The sequence below is a fragment of the Pseudonaja textilis genome, chromosome 2 (genome assembly GCF_049901715.1).
Source record: "Pseudonaja textilis isolate UNSWEBS1 chromosome 2, rPseTex1.2, whole genome shotgun sequence".
NCBI lineage: Eukaryota > Metazoa > Chordata > Lepidosauria > Squamata > Elapidae > Pseudonaja > Pseudonaja textilis.
In genome coordinates, this window is record NC_141991.1 from 174,217,071 (window position 1) to 174,238,082 (window position 21,012).

The window sequence follows — 21,012 nt, forward strand, 5'->3', positions numbered from 1 at the left end:
GGGAGGGAGGGGGGGGCAATTTTGATGCAAGAGGCGTCACTGTCATTCGATGGGACATGACTGGAACAAAGCCCTGGAAAGTTACAGTCAGGGGTGGGCTGCTGGGGGTTCGCAGGGGTTCAGGAGAGCCCCTAGCTAAGATTCTGTGCAGTTTGGAGAACCGTCAAATCCCAGTCCTGGCTGGCCACACCCACTCTACCCCTCCCCTCCCAGGAATCCCTACGTGGCCTGTTTCGGATGCAGGTAAAGTGCAGGGCGCACGTGGAGGCTCAAGGAGGGCAAAAAAATGGGCCTCCCAGAAGTTTGGGAAGACTGGAAATGGGTCTGTTTTCAACTTCCAGAGAGTCTCCAGAGCCTGGGAAGGCCGTTTTCACCCTCCCGGAGGTTCGCAGAAAGCCTCCGGAGCCCGGGAGGGCAAAAACACCCCCTCAGTTGTGTGCAGGAGGCTGACTAGGCCATGCCCACCATGGCCACACCCACCCAGTAACTGGGCAGAGAACCCTTTGCTAAAATTTTTGAAACCCCCCCCCACCGGTTACAGCTTATATAAAAGGAACAGATTCAACAGGAAGGAAGGGAGCTTTGGACTTCTATGTATAGAAAAACAGATGCCTGTACAGAAATTCACAAATAAGAGAACAGAAATCCTGCTGAGAGCAATTGAGTAAAAATAAAAGGAGAAACAAAAGAGATATATCCTTGTGGGATTTGTGTAGACAGGCAGAAGGTATAGATGAGGTCTTCTCAAGAAAGCAAAATGTTCAGGTGTTAAGTACCTTTTAAGGAGTCTATTGTAACTTCAAATGGTTGCTAAGTGACCAGTTGTAATTCGAGGACTACCTGTATTATAGGCACCATTGCAAGTAATCCATACTAGGAAAAAAAGGGAGGCATTTAAGGAAGGCAGTATAGATAATTACCGAACTTTCTTAAAGGCTAACAAAAATAGATACATATAAGAAATAGAAGAGGGATTGTTTAATCAAAGAAGGATATATAAAGCAATAGCCAAAAACTATAGAAACTGTGTTTTTATAGAAAGGCTAATACTCTGAGTACGCTGAGCTTTGTGAAAAAAGCCTAGAACAAAAACTACTACTGCTACTACTACTGCTGCTGCTGCTGCTACTACTACACAAACAAAATGGCTGCAGGTGAGAGGGTGGAATGTATGCTATCCAGACAGTTTATAGTTAATGGGAATCGGTATAGTTAGTTAGTAATTGGGAGCTGTCCCCTTAAGGGAATGCATCATGGTAAATGTAGTTAAGGTATCCTGGGAAATGTAGTCCATGTCATGTGGCCACATCAGTAAACCTGATTGGTCATTGAATTGAACCTTGGTGGGTTGGGGGAGGTTTCTTCACTCTTGCCTGAACCCAGCCTCGTGCTAGCATCTCTACCCCTGCTCCCACGATATAGGATGAAAGGGATAAAAGATTACCATCTTTTTACACCATGAACTACAGCTATGCAGAGAATTGGACATTGAGAAGAACCTTGTCATAACCATGAGTTATTTGAGGATGCCTGATGAACCAATAAAAAGACTTTGTGTGGTTGCTTTGTGCAGTTACTCTGTCTGCCTTACATTAAGAAGCAGAACAGAATGTCTTTAATTCATAGTTTACATTTATCTTCTCACAGGTTGGAAATTAAGACCTAGCCTAATTTAGACCTAACCTAAATTAAGACCTAACTGGTTATTGTTGTGACACTAGTGGAAGACAGGAGTTTCAGTTTAGGATAGACAAGAACCGGATTAAAAATACATGGATAATTTAAATTTCAAGTCTCCAGGGCCAGATAAACTTTAGTCATCTGGAATACTGATGGAACTTGCAAACTGCAAACTCACTAAAGGGAATTCCTGGAGATCTGGTGAATCCAGAAGATGGCAACAAATGCTGTCCCTTTTTTGAAAAGAGAAAAATTACAGACCTTCAAGTTTAAGAATATTAAAAAATGAAGCAGCTTCATTATTAATTCATGTTCGAACTACAAATGAGATTATGAACACTTAACAATGCAGCAACTAACCAGAGCCAGTATGTGTTTGTCCCAAACAAATGATGCAAAATTACCATTTGCTCCTTTTTTGTAACAGTTATTTATTTAATACCGTGTTTCTCATATATTAAGGCCGGGTCTTATTTTTTTTTTGAGCCCCGAAAAAATGGCTAGGTCATCTTTTACAGGGTGACTTAATTCCCCCCCTTGCATCTTCGGGCGGGCAGGCTGCGACAGCTTGGATGTTGACCTCGGCGTTGGTGGGGCACTTTGTATCGGGGTCAACGCAAGCAGCACCATATCCAGGTGTGCAACAAAAGTACTTCTTAATGGCAAGCCCCCCTCCCATTTCCCCCCATTTTGCATGTTTTAATATAGGCCTTAATTTGGGGGGAGGGGCTTAATTTAATTTCATGCCTATAAAACATGCTGGGACTTCCTATTGGGGGAGGCTGTATTGTTGGAGAAACAGGGTAGATTGGGGAAGTGCCCTGGACAACAATGTATCTTGACCTCAGCAAAATATTCAATGCAGTCCATGATATATTCAGTATTGAAATCTTAATTGGCGTAATCACTGCCCTCAAAAAGGCAGTCTCTAATTAGTCAATGACTTCATATTAGTTTAGAGCCTTCTACTCTGGGCCCCATTGAGCATTTTTATAAATGATCTAGATCAGGGGTGTCAAACTCGATTTCATTGAGGACCGCATCAGGGTTATGTTTGACCAGGCTGGGGGAGGCGTGGTCATGGTGGGTGTGGCTGAGATGTGTGTGGTCATGGTGGGCATTTTTTCCCTTCTCTTCTTTGTTTTCACAGTACACCCCGGCCTTCAGAAGCGCTCTGCCAGCCAAAAAAGGGCCTCGTGAAGGCCACGTGGAGGCCCCAGTAGCCTGTTTTTCACTGGCAGAGTGCTCTGGAGGCCAGGGAGGCCAAAAACAGACCATGAGGTGGCTGCACGCCACCTCATGGCCGTGGCCCATTTTGGCTAGCAGAGGCACTGTGGGCTGGTCCTTTGATATTTCCAGGCCAAATTTAAGCACGCACACTCTCTAGAAATAAACATGATCCCACGGAGGAGATGACAATGGTTACAGGTAGACCTTGACTTGCAACCACAAATGAGCCCAAAATGTTGATTTCTAAGTGAGACATTTGTTAAGCTTTTTCCCATTTTACGACCTTTCTATCCACAGTTGTTAAGTGAAACACTGCAGTTGTTAAATTAGCAACACGATTGTGAAGTGAAACTAGCTTCTCCATTAGGGTTTCTTGTCAGAAGGTCACAAAAGAGGATTGCATGATCCAGGGACACTACAACCATCATCAATATGAGTCACTTGCCAAGCCTCTGAATGTTGACCTGTGACCCCATCCCCCATGGGGATGCTGCAACAGTTGTAAATGTGAAAAACGGTCATAAGCCACTTGTCAACCCTGAAGCTGACCTGGGTGAAGCCATTTTGGAGCTTTAGTCTTGCCACACTGGAGTGCAGGATAGAGAGGGGGGATTAGAGATAACTGAGCTTGTGTAGTCAAAATAAAATACTTTCTCAAGACTTTCTCCTGGGAAACGTTCTCATACCTGGCCAAGAGAAGGAGGAGTCATGTCACCAGACCCACAGAAGCTGCAATGATTGGGACATGTGACTGATTGTTTGGGATTGAGGGAAAATCTTTTACTTTTAATTAGGTGAAAATCAAAGGGCCTCTCAGAGCTGCTTTTCACCAGATATGTGCCAATATGATACCGCGTTTCTCATATAATAAGGCCGGGTGTTATTTTTTTTTGAGCCCCGAAAAAATGGCTAGGCCGTCTTTTCAGGGGTGACTTAATTCCCCCCACTTGCATCTTCGAGCGGGCGGTGACGGCTTGGATGGGGCACTTCGTATCGGGGTCAACGCAGGCAGCACCATATCCAGGTGTGCAACAAAAGTACTTCCTAACGGCAAGCCCCCCCACCATCCCCCACCCTAACCCTAACCCATTTCGCATGTTTTAATATAGGCCTTAATTTGGGGGGAGGGGCTTAATTTCATTTCATGCCTATAAAACATGCTGGGACTTCCTATTGGGGGAGGCCGTATTGTTGGAAAAACAGGGTATTTCCACTAAAGCTATTCTTTGAGGAATTCACCTGCCTCGGAGTTCTTGCTTGCAATGGGGGTTTATTACTTGGAACCCTGACACCCCTTTTTTCAGTGCCATTGTAACTTTGAGCTATCACTAAACGAATTGTTGTATGTCGAGAACTACCAGTATTTGATTGTGAAGCGGTACAGACCAACAAGACTGGCATGGCAGATCTCTGTGATTCTGCATTTAGGCCTTAAGAGAAATAAGAGGGCGATAAAGCAGTCAGAAATGATAAGCGGAGCACACGGGACAGGTACTTACTGTGGCATATAAGGCTGAATATATGCTTAAAGCAGCATGTTTGGATGGAAAAGATCTCCTCGCCTTCTCAATCACATCTTGGTCGCCAGTGCAGATATTCCCATTGTTAACAAACTGGTGATGAGCTCGGCAGTCACTCCCAGTGTAGTTGGGTTTACACACAGTCAAGAAATAGGGTGCCAAGTTGCCCGTCACTACCTGGCCAGCATTTACAAATATGTTGGTAGCAAAAAGACCAAATGCAAATACTCCTGAGAGAAGAAAAAGGTAAAAGAACAAGAAAAGTGGAATCATCAGAACTGAAACATGATAGACATGGAAGAAAAATAATAGCTTCCTTCCCCCGCCTGGAAAAATAAAGGCGGGGGGGAAGGAAAATTTGCAACAGAACTAGGAAGCAAAAAAACCCCTGAAGGTCAAGTCCAAATTACGGATGTGATGAATATCTGCAATCAAATCTCTTGAGATTTAAAAATAAGGATCAATGTAATTAAACCAATTGTGGAGGCTGAACATGTTGAAAACAAAAAAAAAACTATGTACAATAGATATGGAGACATTCCAACCTATTTGAATCCTTCAAAGTTACCTAATATTATTTTATGCTAGTCTTGGCCACGTTCCAAGCATGGCTTTGAACACCAACTGCCTAGCACATATAAAGAATACACCCGTGCTCTATACCTGTGCTTCACTACGAAACTATGTGATCAGGCTTAGATGTGGGGGAGGAAAATAAGGGGGGGGAAATTGTGCCTCTGCCTACCAGCATCCATCAGTATTCATCTGGCTAGGGTCCTGTCAGTGTGTGAGAGAATTGAGAAACTGACACAGTATTTGCTGTGTGAGCAAGAAGGAGACAGCAAGGAGCCTGGGCATGGCTTAGCTCAACTGTTCTGTACTAAAGCTGGTTGCTGCTGTGAAAGTAAAACTGAAACTGAAACTCCTCTCCTCTGCTTGTGTTTTGCATTTGAAACAGATTTCTTTTCAGGTGGGGACGGGGAGTAGAACTCCTTAGCATCAGAGGGTGTTAATAATAATATACGAAATACTAATGTTCTGACGGTCATTTTGAAAAATCCTTTCTTAGTGAGCACCTAGAAGGCAAGAGGAACATACGTGCAAAATTTCAAGTTGGTAGGTTTTGTGGTTCTGGAGATTTTGTGATGATGCTTGAGTGGTATTTCGCTTTTATATAGAGAGAGATGAAAGCCCAGCTTTTATTAACATTCTGAAACATAATATGGAAATGTATGTAGAGGAAAATGAAGAGAGAGATGGAGCGAGTCTTCTTCGAGTAATCAATTCAGAATTGTACTAATGAGGGCAGGAAAATGGTTAGGATCTAATGAAAATACGGAACATTAGGATAGCTGAATACATTAATTAAATGAAGCATGGATAAGCGTTTTGGGATGGAAAGTTTATACAATCTCCATTTCTCAACTGGAAAATTAGAAAACACTTTCATTATTTTCTCAGTAAAACCCTTTTGTCTGTTTAATAGATACATCTTGCCACAAGAGATTGCAGAAATATCCCATCTAGTTTAAGGAATACTAAAAAAGATGATAGATCGATAGATCAATCGATAGATAAGTAGGTAGGTAGGTAGGTAGGCAGATAGATAGATAGATAGATAGATAGATAGATAGATAGATAGATAGATAGATAGATAGATAGATAGATAGATAGATAGATAGATAGATAGATAGATAGATAGGCAGGCAGGCAGGCAGGCAGGCAGGCAGGCAGGCAGGCAGGCAGGCATATAGAGTAAAGTATAAGGTAAGGAAAGGAAAGGACTCCCTTCAATTGTGCTCAACCCTCTGCTGACTTAATGGACATGTCTGTCCAGTTTTATTGACAGCAATATGGAAATAGAATATCATGCCTTTTGTTTATCGTGTTTTTCAAATTCCCATTTTACTGTACCACCTACAACCTAATCTATTTGCTGATAATTTTTCATTCATGTTCCCTGTTTAATTTCCAAGCCCCGATAAGCTGGTGAGGTGCTGCCACTTGCTATATCCATACTTTACATTTCCATCTATGGTCCTCCAAGGGCTGACTATGGCCACCCTTGCTTAATTTTCCATATCAGTTAAGTGCTGCCATTCTATGGGGCTTATCCAGGTACGGTACGGAGAGTCCTCAGCTTCAACTCTATGTTTAGCGATAATTCGAGGTTACAACAGTGATGAAAGAGTAACCTTGCAACCAATGCTCACATTTACCAGTCACAGAGTCTCAAGCTTGCCATTATACTTCAAGGTAGGTTGGCTGGGAATGCTGGTTGTCGATGAATGAGCCCTCTTCCTCCCTGGAACAAACTCTCTTTGTTCCCCCTCTCCTTCTCCCCGCCACCTCCAGCAAATTGGCAGGCAGTTCCTCAGGTAATCTGAGGAGGAAGAATGATTTCTGACAGCTTCTTTGAAGCAAAGTCAATGGGGAAGCCAGCAGGAAATCAGAAATCACTCCCACTGCCACTGCTGCATCCAATCAGCTGGCGGCAAGACCTGTAAATGAGCAGTGATTTGATGAAGGCTGAAATCTAAATCTCTTTTTAACAGCAGTGGGTGGCAAGGGAAGGATAAAGGATGACTTGGATGCCTTATCTGGTGAGATAAGGCTGGATGGGGGATGCTGGCAGTCAGTGGGGGTGTTCTTCCCTGGAAGGAGGGGCTCTTGGGGATATACCAGGATGGGGAGCAGGGGTGCAGTTTTCCTCATGGTCTGTGACTCCCCTTGTTCTTCTCCCTCACCCCCCAGCAAAATAACAGACAGTTCCTCAGGTCAGCCAAGGAGAAGGAAGAGTGATTTCTGATACTTCTTCCCAGCTTCCCATAAGCATTGTCAAGAGGCAAGTCGGAAGCTTCCATTCCACCTGTTTTTTGTTCTTTTTTGCCAATCCATGGTCATTCCGCTTCTGTTTAGGTAAAGAAATATCTCTGAAAAGATGACCCAACGGGGCTATAAGTAGTTTACTTCCTCACTAGAGGTCATGCTAGCTGCTACTGATAAGAACTGGCATTCAACAATATTTGGAGGCCTAGAGGTTTTCCAGCTCAGTGCTAATTTATTTATTATTCTAACAGTACAGGAATATGTCCATGGTGTCAAGCTTCTTTGGCAACAAAATGGAAATGGTTTCTTTTTTATTTCTTCTGATAGCCCTTGTGGTTTCCCATCCAACTTCTAAGCAACTATGCTTAACAATTCATGATCACTGACCTGAGCCCTTCAAATTTTGTTTTGTATTCTCATATTAAGAATAATAATGAACACAACTCATATGAGCAATAATCAATCTTCTTTAATCACATCAGGTGCTTTATTTTTAAATCTCCATTATCGGGGGATTCTGCCCCTAAATAATGATCCACATACAGAAAATGTTTTCTGTCTAAGGAGCTATATATTTCAGAAGCTTATATATAGATGAAAGCTGTCTAAACTGAAGCAACTTTCACATTTGGCTCCGCCTATCTAATCCTCCAACTATAAGACATTAAAGAAGGCAGACAGAAAGAGAAAATACTTGGGATGTAGACTAATTGAAATCAGAAGCTGCTGAAAAGCATACCAGCTAATAATAAACATTTAGCCATACATGCACAGTAGAAGTCCTGGTTAGTTTGGATTTCAGCAGCACAGTGAAAGCACTTCCTAGATTTTCTAACGGCCTCTTTTCCTCTTATCAATGCGATAGAGATTGTTTAAAATAGATATTTTCAAATCATTAATACATGGACTTTTAAAAAAAAATTTTCACAAGTGATGTCTTTCGTTTCTATTACTTTATTCGGAAAAGAAGCAAGCTACACTGTGAGGCAGGAAATCTTAAGTTCTATTTTCATTTAAAATGGATACACACAAGGAAGCCACTCATAAGACACTAATTCTACAACTCAGTTTGTAAGATGAGAGATGGGAATAACATTAACTAGGCTGCTAATATGATTTAGATAGCGCATGTGAAGCACAGAATGCGTGAAATGTACTAAGCCTGATTCTTTGGACATAGTTCAGCCAGAAAAGAAAGTACGTAATTATTTAGTTTTGCTCATGAGAACACAGGGAATAATCATAATGGATTGACAGGAGTCAGAGTTCTATTGAAATAGCAAAAAACTTGATTGCTGCCTAGATCCAAATTTCTCCCAATTCTTTCACAGAATTAGGACTTCAGCTGAATTAGAATATGTTTTTCACTGGAAGTCACAAAAAAGTGACGTATGGTTGTTTTTCACACAACTATTGCAGTCGTCCCCATGGTCACGTGATCAAAATTCACACACTTGGCCATTGACTCATATTTATGATGTAGCAGGGTCCCAGGGTCACCTTTTGCAACCTCCTGACAAGCCAAGCCAATGGGGAAACTAGATCACTTAACAACTATGGTACCCACTTAGCAACTGCAGTGATTCACTTAACTGTGGTAAGAAAAGTCATAAAATGGGGCAATATTCACAAAGAAAATTAACAAATTAGCAACAGAAATGTTGAGCTCAACTGTGATCATAAATCAAGGACTACCTGTATTTTATCTCTTCATTCAATTTCTTGAAGAAAACTACTATTTCATTTTTGTAATATGTTTTTAGAGGGTGCCTCTAGTTGGGAATTCTACTTCAAAAGCCACTGAAAATCATGACTGCTACGGGAAACTAATGGGAAATAAAAGTGATGGTTGCTAGCCAAAAGTCATCAGAATGGCAGGTTAGTAGTTGGCCTTTCATAATGCAATTTATTTCTTAGTTCTAAAAGGAAAAAGAAGAAAATAGTTTTGCCCTTCTTTTGTCACAGGCCCTTTGAGAGAGTCTGTCTCTGGCTATCAATCAAACTGTACAAGGCCTTCTATATCACTAAGCTTTATGAAAAGTGATTTGTTAGGTGTGAAATATTTTGCCTGAAAAATGCCAAAAAAACGGTTTCCTGACTAAACAAAGAGACTTTCAAAACCTTGGAGATAGTAAATTCTTTCTTTCTTTCTTTCTTTCTTTCTTTCTTTCTTTCTTTCTTTCTTTCTTTCTTTCTTTCTTTCTTTCTTTCTTTCTTTCTTTCTTTCTTTCTCTCTCTCTCTCCCCCTCTCTCTCTCTCTCCCTCTCTCTCTCTCTCTCCCCCACCCCCCCGGGGAATCCTTACATGGAAGGTTTGTGCAGAAAAACATATGAAATTGTTCAGCTTATTTTATTTTTATTCTGCAAATCTGTTAATTATGCTTACCTATAAATCGGATGATTCGCCGAAGCAGCGGATTCAGGTAACAGCATTCCCCTGTCAAAATGGTTTTCTCTTGGATAATTAAGCTTTCTCTGGTGGACTTGATGAAATACATAGATATCTCTCCAATAAAAATCTGTAAAAGGGAAGCGGAAAGGGGAATGCTGAGAATCACAAAGATCAATTCACGGGTCACTGCTGAACTCCCCTTGGTAACTGGAAACCACTCTCTGGAAAGGCATGTTAATCCATCTCACCCCACCATTTCTTAACCTAATCTAACTCTAAGAGAGCAGAACACTGATAGCGGACAATAGGTGGGAGTAGCAGAGAAGTCAGATGGATTGAGTTTTCACCAATTCTGGATTACCATTTCTGGTTAAAGAGGTTAATTAACCACTTACTAAAATTCAGTAGCTTACATCTGAAGCAACAGACTTAGTTCTGAATTCTCCAAAGGTTATCTTCTATATATTACTAAAATTCTGAATCCTGTAACTTTTAATTGGGCAGAATACTACATCATAGGCAAAACCTTTGGAACCAAGTTACCTTAAATGGGTTAACACAGAGGTCCCCAATCCCCATTCCGTGCAAACAAGCGAAGCCTCATCCACAGGATGCAGGCAGAATGCGAGACCACGCTCTCTGTGGTCCACGGAAAAACCTCTCTCCACAGAACTGGTCCCTGGTGTCCAAAAAATTGGGGGGCAATGGCCTAACATACTGAATACATCCAAAATCTGGGTCCCATGATTCCCTTGGAATTGAAATTTGGCAAAGTTTGTAAAACACTTTATGACATAAACCTTATCATAAAGCAGTTTATGAGATGATACAAAATGTCATAAAGCATTTCCTGTGCTGGTGTTTGGCTATGCTATACAGTTCAACATGGGCTACTTTCAAGGCTGACCCATCTTTGAATGTATCCCAACTAAAAAGCTGTGCCACTATTAAAAGCACTGAGGAAAAAGCATTATTAAAAGCACTGATAAAGGAATATCTCTGAAATGATGACCCCCCATGACAGCACAGGCTATCTATTTAAATATCTAAAAGGTTAAATTTAAAAATAAGCAAAAAAAATTGCAATCAAAACAAATGAGATTTTTTTCAATCTCCCACTTGCTAATGGTTTATGCCTGATGCCTGATGATTTTCTACTTATATCAACTAAATTTATTTTATATTTTGCCAATTACCCTTATTTGGGAGTAACACAATTTTATTCTTTACAAGATGTATTTATTTTTTGTTATTAGTATAATCAGTATAGGAACAGAACAGAACCTAATAACAAATTAATATGGGAAAGTATTATATTTAAAAAAATAATAATCCAAACTTTAATTTGTGTCCTTTCAGCTAGTTGCAGGAAGAACTAAAAAAATAGGAAAGGCAGAAAGCGGAATATGGGACAGTTATACTAAAAGCAAAAATGGCAATAAATAAGCCTTGTAGATTATAAAGGCTGTCAAATTCATTATGCAATAAACATACAATGTGGGCAAAAAATTAATCCTCATGGTGTCTTTCTTTTGAAAAGGATTTGTATTTCTGTTTTTATTGCTACTTCTCCTTCTTGGCTACATGTCTATCAATTAGGGCCTCTTGTATTTCCGACTCTCCTTATTTTCCCAGATTTTCTTTTTTTTAAGAAAAGCTCTGCTTCCTTTTTCCTTGTTATTTCCCATTCTCTTCAGCATCTTTATTATTATTCAACTGAGTGTTGTAGTGGAATAATGGTGGAGAAATGGTGCAGGCTACACAAGACATGATACTTTATAAAGATCTTTGATTTCTTTTTCCCAACAGAAAGGAAATTAACCACAGCCAGAGTACCTTTGAGGCAGACATGAAAACAGAGTTCTCCCATTCGTGCTACCTGGAACTGGAGGCTTGAAAAAGACATCACCCAACCAATTTTAATCTGATTTCCAGACTTATGATGCTGCTGAGTAGTTTGTTGCTAAAGTTTCCAACAGATAGAATAGAAAACTTCATTTGGCTAAGTGTGATTAGACACACAAGGATTATGTCTCCGGTGCAGAAACCCTCAAGTGTCCATGCAAAGCAAAGCAACATAGTAACGATAGTCATAATAATTATTCTACTAATAGTAATGATGATAATCATAATGTAAGGAGCTGTACAACAGGAATGATAAAGAAACTCCATTTTCAAATAAATATCTATAGGAATTATTACATTTAACTAATCTTGCCTTCTGTGCTGTCTCTTCTCTTCTAGCAACCTCTCCTCCTTCCAATCAGATGCACCATCAATTCTCAGGCTCTATTGGTTACTATTTATTTAGATTCTGTCTAGCCTTTCATTCATGAGAATCACGTGGTGTACACAGCTCTCTCTCCAACAGTTTTTGCCCACTACAAGCCTGCTGGGCTAAGAAAGAACTAGCAAAGTCAACCAGTGAGCTTCCATGTCTAAGGGCAAACTAGTCCCACTTTCTAATCCAACATTTTAACCACAACACCGAATTTAGCTTTGCTAATTATATACAAATTATTAGTTGGCAAGGAGGACATCTTCCTCACACAATGTTTTTCACTTCTTGAATCTCTGCAACTTAATCAGTTTGGGCACTTATTTTCCAAGAAACACAACTACAGCTGGTATCGCTAGAGATATAACAATCTACCAGTTTAATTGAAACAGCGGCATTAAGAATTTCTGTTGATAAGTAAGATTATCCAGGAGACTAGTGTAGTGTAGCCATGGGATAGTACTGCATCAAAGAGAACCAAGTTCCAGTCCACCCTCAGCCACAGAAAAGCACTAGATAACTTTGGGCCTATCACTAGCTTTGACCTATCTCCCAGTCAGAAAAGTAATACAGGTAGTCCTCAACTTATGACCAGAATTCAGCCCAGAATTTACATTGCTACGTGAGAAATTTGTTAAGGGAGTTGTGCCCCATTTTATGACTTTTCTTGCCACGGTTGTTAAGTGAATCATTGCAGTTGTTAAGTTAGTAGCACAGTTGTTCAGTGAATCTGGATTTCCCATTCGCATTGTCACAGCACATCGCGAAAGATGATCAGATGATCCTGTACACTGCAATCGTCATAAAAATGAACCAGTTGTCAAGCATCCGAATGTAAATTACGCGACCATGGGAATGCTGCAATGGTCGTAAGTGTGAAAAAGGGTCATAAGCCACTTTTTTCAGTGCCATTCGTAACTTTGAACAGTCACTAAATGAACAGTTGTAAGTCAAGGACCACCTGAAGGAGTGCATATCCTCCTTTGACAGTGCCTGCCATATATAACAATAAGTTCATGCTATTCAGTTGTCCTGGAGTAGACAGCAAAAGAAAAGCACTCTTGGCTTTCACCATCAAGCATGTGACCATCAATTCCTGCTCTACCATTAACGTGGCTTCAACCACTGGACGGAAAATTAGCAGGTAAAGGAAGCACGTTTTTACCGAATCAAAGAACTTCAAATAAAAATCCCAAATGAAGGGGGTGAATGAATTTACATGCACAACATTAATTACTCCTATATGTGGAGATCTAAGCTCCTTTGAAGAAATGTGGATTGCAAATCAAAAATCCCTGAAATGGCAATTTGGGTCATTCTGTACCTGCTGTACATTGATTCCACACTACATGGAAATTCCTTTATAGTTAAACTTTGGGTGCATGAAATATAGTGTGCCACAGATGGATTTGGTCGGTTAATGCCATGCATTGCATTTATGCACAAAAGTGATAAGACCCCCTTCCCTAATGTTATTTCCGCAAGCACAGGCTAGTTGTATCTCTTGGGGCTCTGTGTGTTAGCATCAGTGTTAAAGGATCCTGTGTATATCCCAATACATTTATATAGAACAGTAGTGGCTAACCTTTAGGGGATCCTGTGCTGAAAAATTGCATGTGCACTTGTGCGCGCTCTCTCGCAGCACACAGAAGGCAATACACACGAGCCCCATCCCACCCCCTCAGCAGTGCGCGCGATTCCCCTCTGCCACCGCCTTAGCTGCAGTGTGCCTCCCAGATGATTTTCAGCCCGTTTGATGCCTTTTTCGGCCTGCCAGAGGCTTGAGGAAAGCCTCTGCAGGCCAAAAAATGGGCCCGTTTCATCACTTCTGGTATTTCCGAAAAAGGCCCCAAAATCAGCTGGGAGGTGCATGTATGCTCAGTGAGATAAGTTTGCCTGGGGCTCGTGTGCCCGCACAAATGGCTCTGCGTGCCACCTGTGGCACGCGTGCCATAGGTTCGCCATCGTGGGTATAGAATGTATAGGATGTTAATTGGCTAAGCTTCTACTGCACAGGTATTAAACTGGCGGCATCACATGACATATTATGATGTTTTTCCCTTTGTGGAGCTGTGGTGGATGTTGCCTGAATGTGATACATCTGGCTCATGGGCCACCAGTTTGACACCCCTTTTCTAGTGGATATGGAAGAATCTCAGAGAAGGACAATAAAAAGCATTTAATCTTTCTCTATAGCTGTCAGGGGCTGACTGCCATGAAATGGCATAGAGCAGCGATCACCCACTGGTAGGCCGTGAGAAAATTTTGGTGGGCCGCAGAGAAATCTCACTCCCAGAACACCCCCACAAAGCAATTAATCCAGGCTGCACAGAAACACAAGGCTGAGCCGCCCACATGGCCCGCGGGAACCCTCCCCGCCCACTCACTCCTTACCCGGTAAACTTGCCTGCTAAATTGCTATTTTTCCTTTTTCCGACCAACATCTGTTCTGCTGTGCTGGGAGATTTAGATTAGCTAGGAAGCAGGAAATGGTTGATTTTTTTTTTTTGCTTTCTAGCTAGTCTTTAGATTTTCTTCTCAGCACAGTGAAAACTCCCTTAGGACTGAAGATTTACTTGCAAGCAAATTCAGTGCAGACTCACGGCAAGCAAACTTGAGAGACTGAGCTAGCCGATGGCAGATAGATAGATCACTGAATGATTTTGTGAGCAACTCAATCTGCCTGCTTTGCCTGATTTTGGGTAAAAGTTGTTCTTTTTTTAAATAAAAAAATCAATATTTACATGCATGGCATGTTGTGAGTTAATTTTGTGAGTTTGCTTGCTAGCAAATTTTATGTGACAGACTGAACTAGCCAATGGCAGATACTTAGATCTCTGAATGAATCTATTATTCAGTGAGCAACTCAATCTGCCTGGTTTGCCTTATTTTGGGTAAAAGTTGCTCTTTTTTATAAAAAAAATCAATATTTATATAAATATTTATAATATTTACACACAAGCCATGCCCAGCCAGTCACATGACCAAGCGACATCCACAAACTAGGCCCCGTCCACAGAACCAGTCAGTGGTCCCTGGGATCTAAAATTATGAGTTTGGTGAAGTGAGCCTACCCTATATAGACATGTTCATCTAGTTCAGAGGTGTCAAACTCAAGACCTGGTGGCCGGATCCAACCCATGGGTGCTTAGATCTGGCCTGTAGGACCACCCTGGAAATAGTGAAGGTCTGGCCCATGAGAGGGAGTGGGCAGCCTGTGGGCAGCCCTCCCTAGCTCTGTTTTTTGCTGGCAGAGGGTTGCAGGAGGCCATTGCAGCCGAAAACTGAGCTCACCAGCTCATTTTCTGTGGCAGAACTCAGGCCACCCAACACGGGTGATGTTGAGCTGGCCACCCCACCCTGACCACCCCAACTCCGGGCCCCTGAGGTCAAACACAACTCTGATGCAGCCCTCAATGAAATTGAGTTTGATACCCGCTGATCTGGTTGAGGTACTTAATATATGTTGCTCATTATTCTTCTGTTAAATCCCTCTTGCATCAACTTAAGGGAAAAAAAATTGCAAACAAGTATAACGCATATTCTGGTGGGAAAGAAAAACAAAAGGAACTAGACAAACATGTCTCAGAAGCTTATCTGAAGCAGCATTTTAAATTAAACCGGTGGCTGAATCTATTTGCTTTGTAGCACAAAGAAGCTAATGTCTCCCATGAAAAGAAAAGCAATCAGACACTTTCTGGCGTTTATCTCCTAATTAATAATTTTCTTGGACTTATGACAGCCTTCAATTATTTGGCAGGGGAATTATATTGGAAAGAGTTGGGAAACCAACATTTGATTTGCAAAGGGCATTTTTTTTTATTCGTTCATAAACATTACTACTCAGTTGAAATATTTTTAAAGCAGCCAGTTTTGCCTTCAGCATGTGAAACTTCACGCATGTTGCAAGATTCACATTTTGCTTTTACTAAAAGCATAGTTTATTTACTTACTAAATTCCCCGAGAACTCATGGTGATAAACTCCAACACCAACCCTTTACATCCAAGTGTTGTGGTTGATCTAAATGTGTGAAGCTGTTTACCCAGTGAGAAACACTTAGCTATTGCACTTCATTTGAGAAATATGTAACATGGTGTTTTGTCTTCCCGTGAAATCACACACTTATAATTAATTAATTAGTGGGATAATTAATACCTAAAGGGATTATGATAACATGACAATGTCTGTCAAAAGCTTCAGTTTAAAAATAAATATAGATGCCTTGAAGTTATGTTGGAGTCCTCATGACATTTACGGAGTTAGATAAAAATCATGAGGGTAGAAAAGGAATAGAATCTCTTCTCTGGGAAGTCGGCAATCAACAATCCAGTAAAGGATCTTTAAAATATGCTTATACATGTATATTTAATAGATTCGGTCTACTTACAATTGCTGTTGGGGTTGCAGCCAGTACACAGTAGAGGATAAGAGGGGAAATGAAGCTTTCATCCTCTGTTCCTGGATATGGTTTCATCAAATTGCTGTCTTGGCAGAAGAAGCCTTGAATATGCACCTGGAAAGTGTCCGTGCACTCGAAGTAGTAGGCGAGCAAGACCGTCCCAGCCATAATAACAAGCTGAAAATACAGCATTGTGACAACGAGACATTAGCAGCTGCTCAGCACTTCTGCCTCTGACAATTGCCATCCTCCATTCTCACTGCCACCCTTCCAGCAGCAATGCCCACATCGGTGCAAGGAATGTGCTGGGATGAATGTCTACCCTCTGGAGTGCTTCTTTCATAAATCACAAAGTAACCCCCGCCCCCTTTCTACTCCCAGGAAAGTTTGGGGACTACAAAGCACCTCACAAAGGAATAGGAGGTACAACCCTGACTTAGTCCAAAGCAGGTAGTTGTTACCAGCAGCGTGGATCAATGCAAATGAAACAGGGCAGCCCTGAACAGGGTATATACATCCTATCAGTTAAGAAATCTGGGCTGGAATAAACACTCCCCACCCCACAAGGTCGACAAAAGCAACATACAGAGGGAAAATAAACCTTGGGGGGGTGGAATCTAGTGAGATTTACTCTGGAGGGTGCATAGTGACATAGCCAAGGAGTTTCAGAAAGAAGGAAACCAAAACAGTGACAATGACAATCCTCTGCTGTTCTCTCTCCACCTACTTCCTATTTTTAGCGCTCTGGAGAATATGCCATATTTTGGGGTTTGAATTATTATTATTATTTTTGTGGCGGGGTGTGTGTGAAACTTCCATGTTGTACTCAGTATCCGTTTCTTTTATCATTTTATTTATTTTTAAATCTGTTTCCTGCCGATCTCGCCCATTCTGACTGAAACAGGTCTAAGGAGAACATTTGAGAAATTCCAGCTAATTTAGACTAATTTTAAATTAGTCACGCTCCTTCCCCCTGCCACCGTGTACTCGGGATATATTTTTTTATCTGATGGATTGTTTAATGTATTTGATTTATGTCTTCCCTTTCTATCCAAGTAGGATGATCAAATTAACAGCATAATAAATTAAAAACAACACAAATCACCAATATGAATATTCATACATACAAATAGGATGATCAAATTAAAAGCAGCACAATTAACATACAACACAAATTATTAACATGCAACACCCATAAAATAGTTTAACAAAATCCTTTAAAAGTTCAGAGTATCAGGCTGAAAATGCTAAATTTAAACCCACTTGGAACGCCAGAAATTCCTTTTTCCCCATGTTGTCTGTTAAAAGCTTCTGGCAGGCTCGCTCAGTGTTGATCTCATTCAGAAAAAAATAATAATAGAAAGTAGTAAATAAAATAGCGGAAGAAAGGAAGCAACAGGAAGAGAGGAATTGATCAGAAATCCAACTGAATGAATTTGTCAATATTATAAAGAGGCTCAGGATGAACTTAATGGAGATGCAACTGACACAGCACTTCTGCTGATGCCAATTATTGTCTTCCTGACTGAGGAAAAGATACGGATGATGTCTTCCAAAAGCAAAACGTAGATTTCTCAAAGAGGTGTGAAAGTCATACCCATGGGAAATGTTAAAATATCCTGGTATCTGTTTGGATACAACTCTGCCAAGCAGAATCCTTACAGGAAATCCTTAACTTGTCTTGCTGGCAACATTCTCCTTTGGACCTTAGAAGAAAACACAAGAGACTAGCTTTCTTTGACCTGACATACTAGTCATTATGGAAGATGTAGTTGAGAAGTGGAAAGCAAAACATTGAAGACAAATGACAAGGCCGAAGGACAGAATGTTTATGTTTCCAAAGACATGATTTCAAAAACAACGATCAGTTTGGTCTAGTGGTTAGGACACCCAGATAGAAACCAGAGTTCTAGTCTTGCCTTAGCCATGAAAGCCAGATGGGTGATCTTGACCCAGTCAATTTCTCTCAGTACAATCCACCTATCCAGGATGGTATTGTAGGGAAAATATGAAGAAGGAATATTAGATAGGTTCACTGCTTTGAGTTGTTTAGAAAAAAAATAAAAATAAAGGCAGGATATCAATAAAATAACGAACAAATAAAGCAGATTTTAATGAACTCGAAATAACGGTAAGTAGAATCATATAGAAGAAAGTTAATGCAAAAAATGAGTTTAATATGAGTGGGTTTCCTAAAGAAGGGTATCAAAAACCAGTTTTAAAGAGGATGAGAAATGAAGGACAACAAAAGAAATTAAACACAGGAACACAAAAAGCTTAGCAAAGGTTTGAAGACACAAACAAAGTAAAATGGGAAGAGGGCCACTTCACATATAACCCAGATCTGTAAAGCTAGTGTCAGGAAACCCAAAATTCAAAATGAGATTAGGTTAGCAAAAGATGCTCAGAATATTAAAAAATATGTTCAAAATAAAAGGAAAAAAATAATTAGTATATCAGCTTCTCTGTGAATGGAGGAATGTGTATTCTCAAATGTGTACATGATCAAAAATTGGTTGAGATTAATATCCTACTACAGTAGTAAGTAATTGAAAATTCAAAACAATCTTGATAGACTGAAGGTAAGATGATGAAATTTAACAGAGACAAGTGCAAAGTTTTTCACTTAATAACAATAGCACTGAGACTTATACATTATTTCACAGTGCTTTACAGCCGTCTTTAAGCGGTTTACGGAGTCAGCATATTGCCCCCAATAATCTGGATCTTCACTTTACCGACCTTGGAAAGATGGAAGGCTGAGTCAACCTTGAGCTGGTGGGAATCAAACTGCTGGCAGTTAGCAGAATTAGCCTACAATACTGCATTCTAACCACTGCACTACCACAGCTCTCAAGAAACCACAATCAGATGCATGGGCATAAGAAGGGGGGATGGCTTGGTACTAGCTTGATAAGGCTACTTGTTAAAAATAAACCCTGGGCATACAAGTTGATGGAAAGTTGAGCATAAATAGTAGTGTGGTGGGGCTGTTAAAAGCTAAATGCCACTTTAACGTCCAACAATGTTGAACTAATTTTCAAATTACTGTTCATAATATGCTAACAAAGGTATAAGAACAAGTCACAACATCCATTATTTTACCCATGAGGGCAAAAGTGTGTATCCCGAGGTTTTAATTAAACTATGCCAGGGTCTTCAAACTTGGCAAGTTTAAGACTTGTGGACTTCAACTCCCAGAATTCCTGAGCTAACATGGAATTCTGGGAGTTGAAGTCCACAAGCTGTCAAGTTTGACGACCCCTGCCATAGAGCAAAGCATCAAATAAAACTACTTTCTAGAAATCGCTACCTTTGCATCCTTCACCTTAAACAAACTCCTTCAGATTTCTCAAAAGTTTGTAACAGGAGGTAGCGGACAGGAACCTCAACCATCCATTCAATATGAAACTATGAATGGTGCACAACTGGCTTATAGCCATTCATTTAGTGACTGTTGGAACTTACAATGGCACTGAAAAAAGTGAAAATGGCCATTTTTCACACTTATGACAGTTGCAACATCCCTCTGGCCAGGTGATCCAAATTTGGATGCTTGGCGATCGGCACGTCTTTATGACAGTTGTAGTGTCCTAAGGTCACATGATCACCTTTGGCAACCTTCTGACAAGCGAAGTCAATGGGGAAGCCAGTTTTACTTAATAACCATGTCACTAATTTAACTGCAGTGATTCCCTTAACAGCTGAGGCAAGAAACTGGGGCAAACTCACAACAACTATCTTGCTTAGCAATTGAAATTTTGGACTCAGTTTTGGTCATAAGTCAAGCAGTACCTGTATTTCAGTTCTGGGGGCAACCTAAAATCAGAAGTTTTCCTTTCCTTTTATTACCTCAAACATACTCCTTTGCTATTATATTTTTAAATTGCTATATATGCCATGAAAAATAGAAGCAGACAAAATATGTCTTTGCTCCTTCACAATGGGACTATTATGCACTGAGAATGCCTATGTTAAATGAGAAATGATACAAATTTCCATATATTCTGTTACTATATAAAGACTGTGTATCACATAAAAGCAAAGCAAATCAAAACAAAAACACAACATACAGCAGCAGTTCTAATGGATTGCTGTAAAGTAGAAATGATGAAAAGAACCACACTGCCTCCTTGTGAGAAAAAAAAAAGGCAACCTTGAAAAACATGTTTTTTTCACTTGAATATCTACTGCAACCTCACTTTCCTCTCTCCTTTCTTTTTCTGCTAGGCCAAGTTGGGAGAAATGCCAAACCAAACAGATGGCTGTCTGGCCTAACCATCTGCAAGAATATGCAGTTTAGCTTAAGAATGCTACAACTAGAAAGAGAGAGAAGCACTGTCCTGATTCTTAGGGAAGAAAAACTGAAGGCAACTGCATGAAGACGAAATCTGGATTCATGCAACCTTTGTTTGAACAATGCAACAAACCCAAATGTTTGTTGCATTGTTGTGTAGGGTGTTGTGTAAACTCAGCCCTCAGGAAGAGTAGTAGCTGTTGTCCCTAAGGATTTAGATGCTGCGTGGGAAGAAGATTCTCCATTGTTGGTTCTCCACAAAACCCATTCTAGATCCCACACCAAGTGTCAGTCCAAGGCCTATACAAAGGATTATGACAAGATAAAAATAGCCCTGCCTTAAATTAAAAGGTGGTCATCTGTCATGTAAAGGTGACAAGCCATTC

At 40.5% G+C, this 21,012-nt stretch overlaps 1 protein-coding gene across 8 annotated transcripts in view; it reads right to left on the reverse strand.

The window, feature by feature from the left end:
• The window catches only part of PLPPR1 (phospholipid phosphatase related 1), a 154,129-nt gene that overhangs the window by 13,610 nt on the left and 119,507 nt on the right, over nucleotides 1-21,012 (reverse strand). For all 8 annotated transcript variants that reach the window (XM_087926500.1, XM_087926496.1, XM_087926498.1 and 5 more), the window contains exons 3-5: nucleotides 16,318-16,506; nucleotides 9,645-9,777; nucleotides 4,410-4,660 (exon numbers count right to left, since the gene is read on the reverse strand). In XM_087926500.1, the coding sequence (XP_087782626.1) occupies nucleotides 4,410-4,660; nucleotides 9,645-9,777; nucleotides 16,318-16,506 (573 nt within the window). The remainder of the gene's footprint in view (nucleotides 1-4,409; nucleotides 4,661-9,644; nucleotides 9,778-16,317; nucleotides 16,507-21,012) is intronic.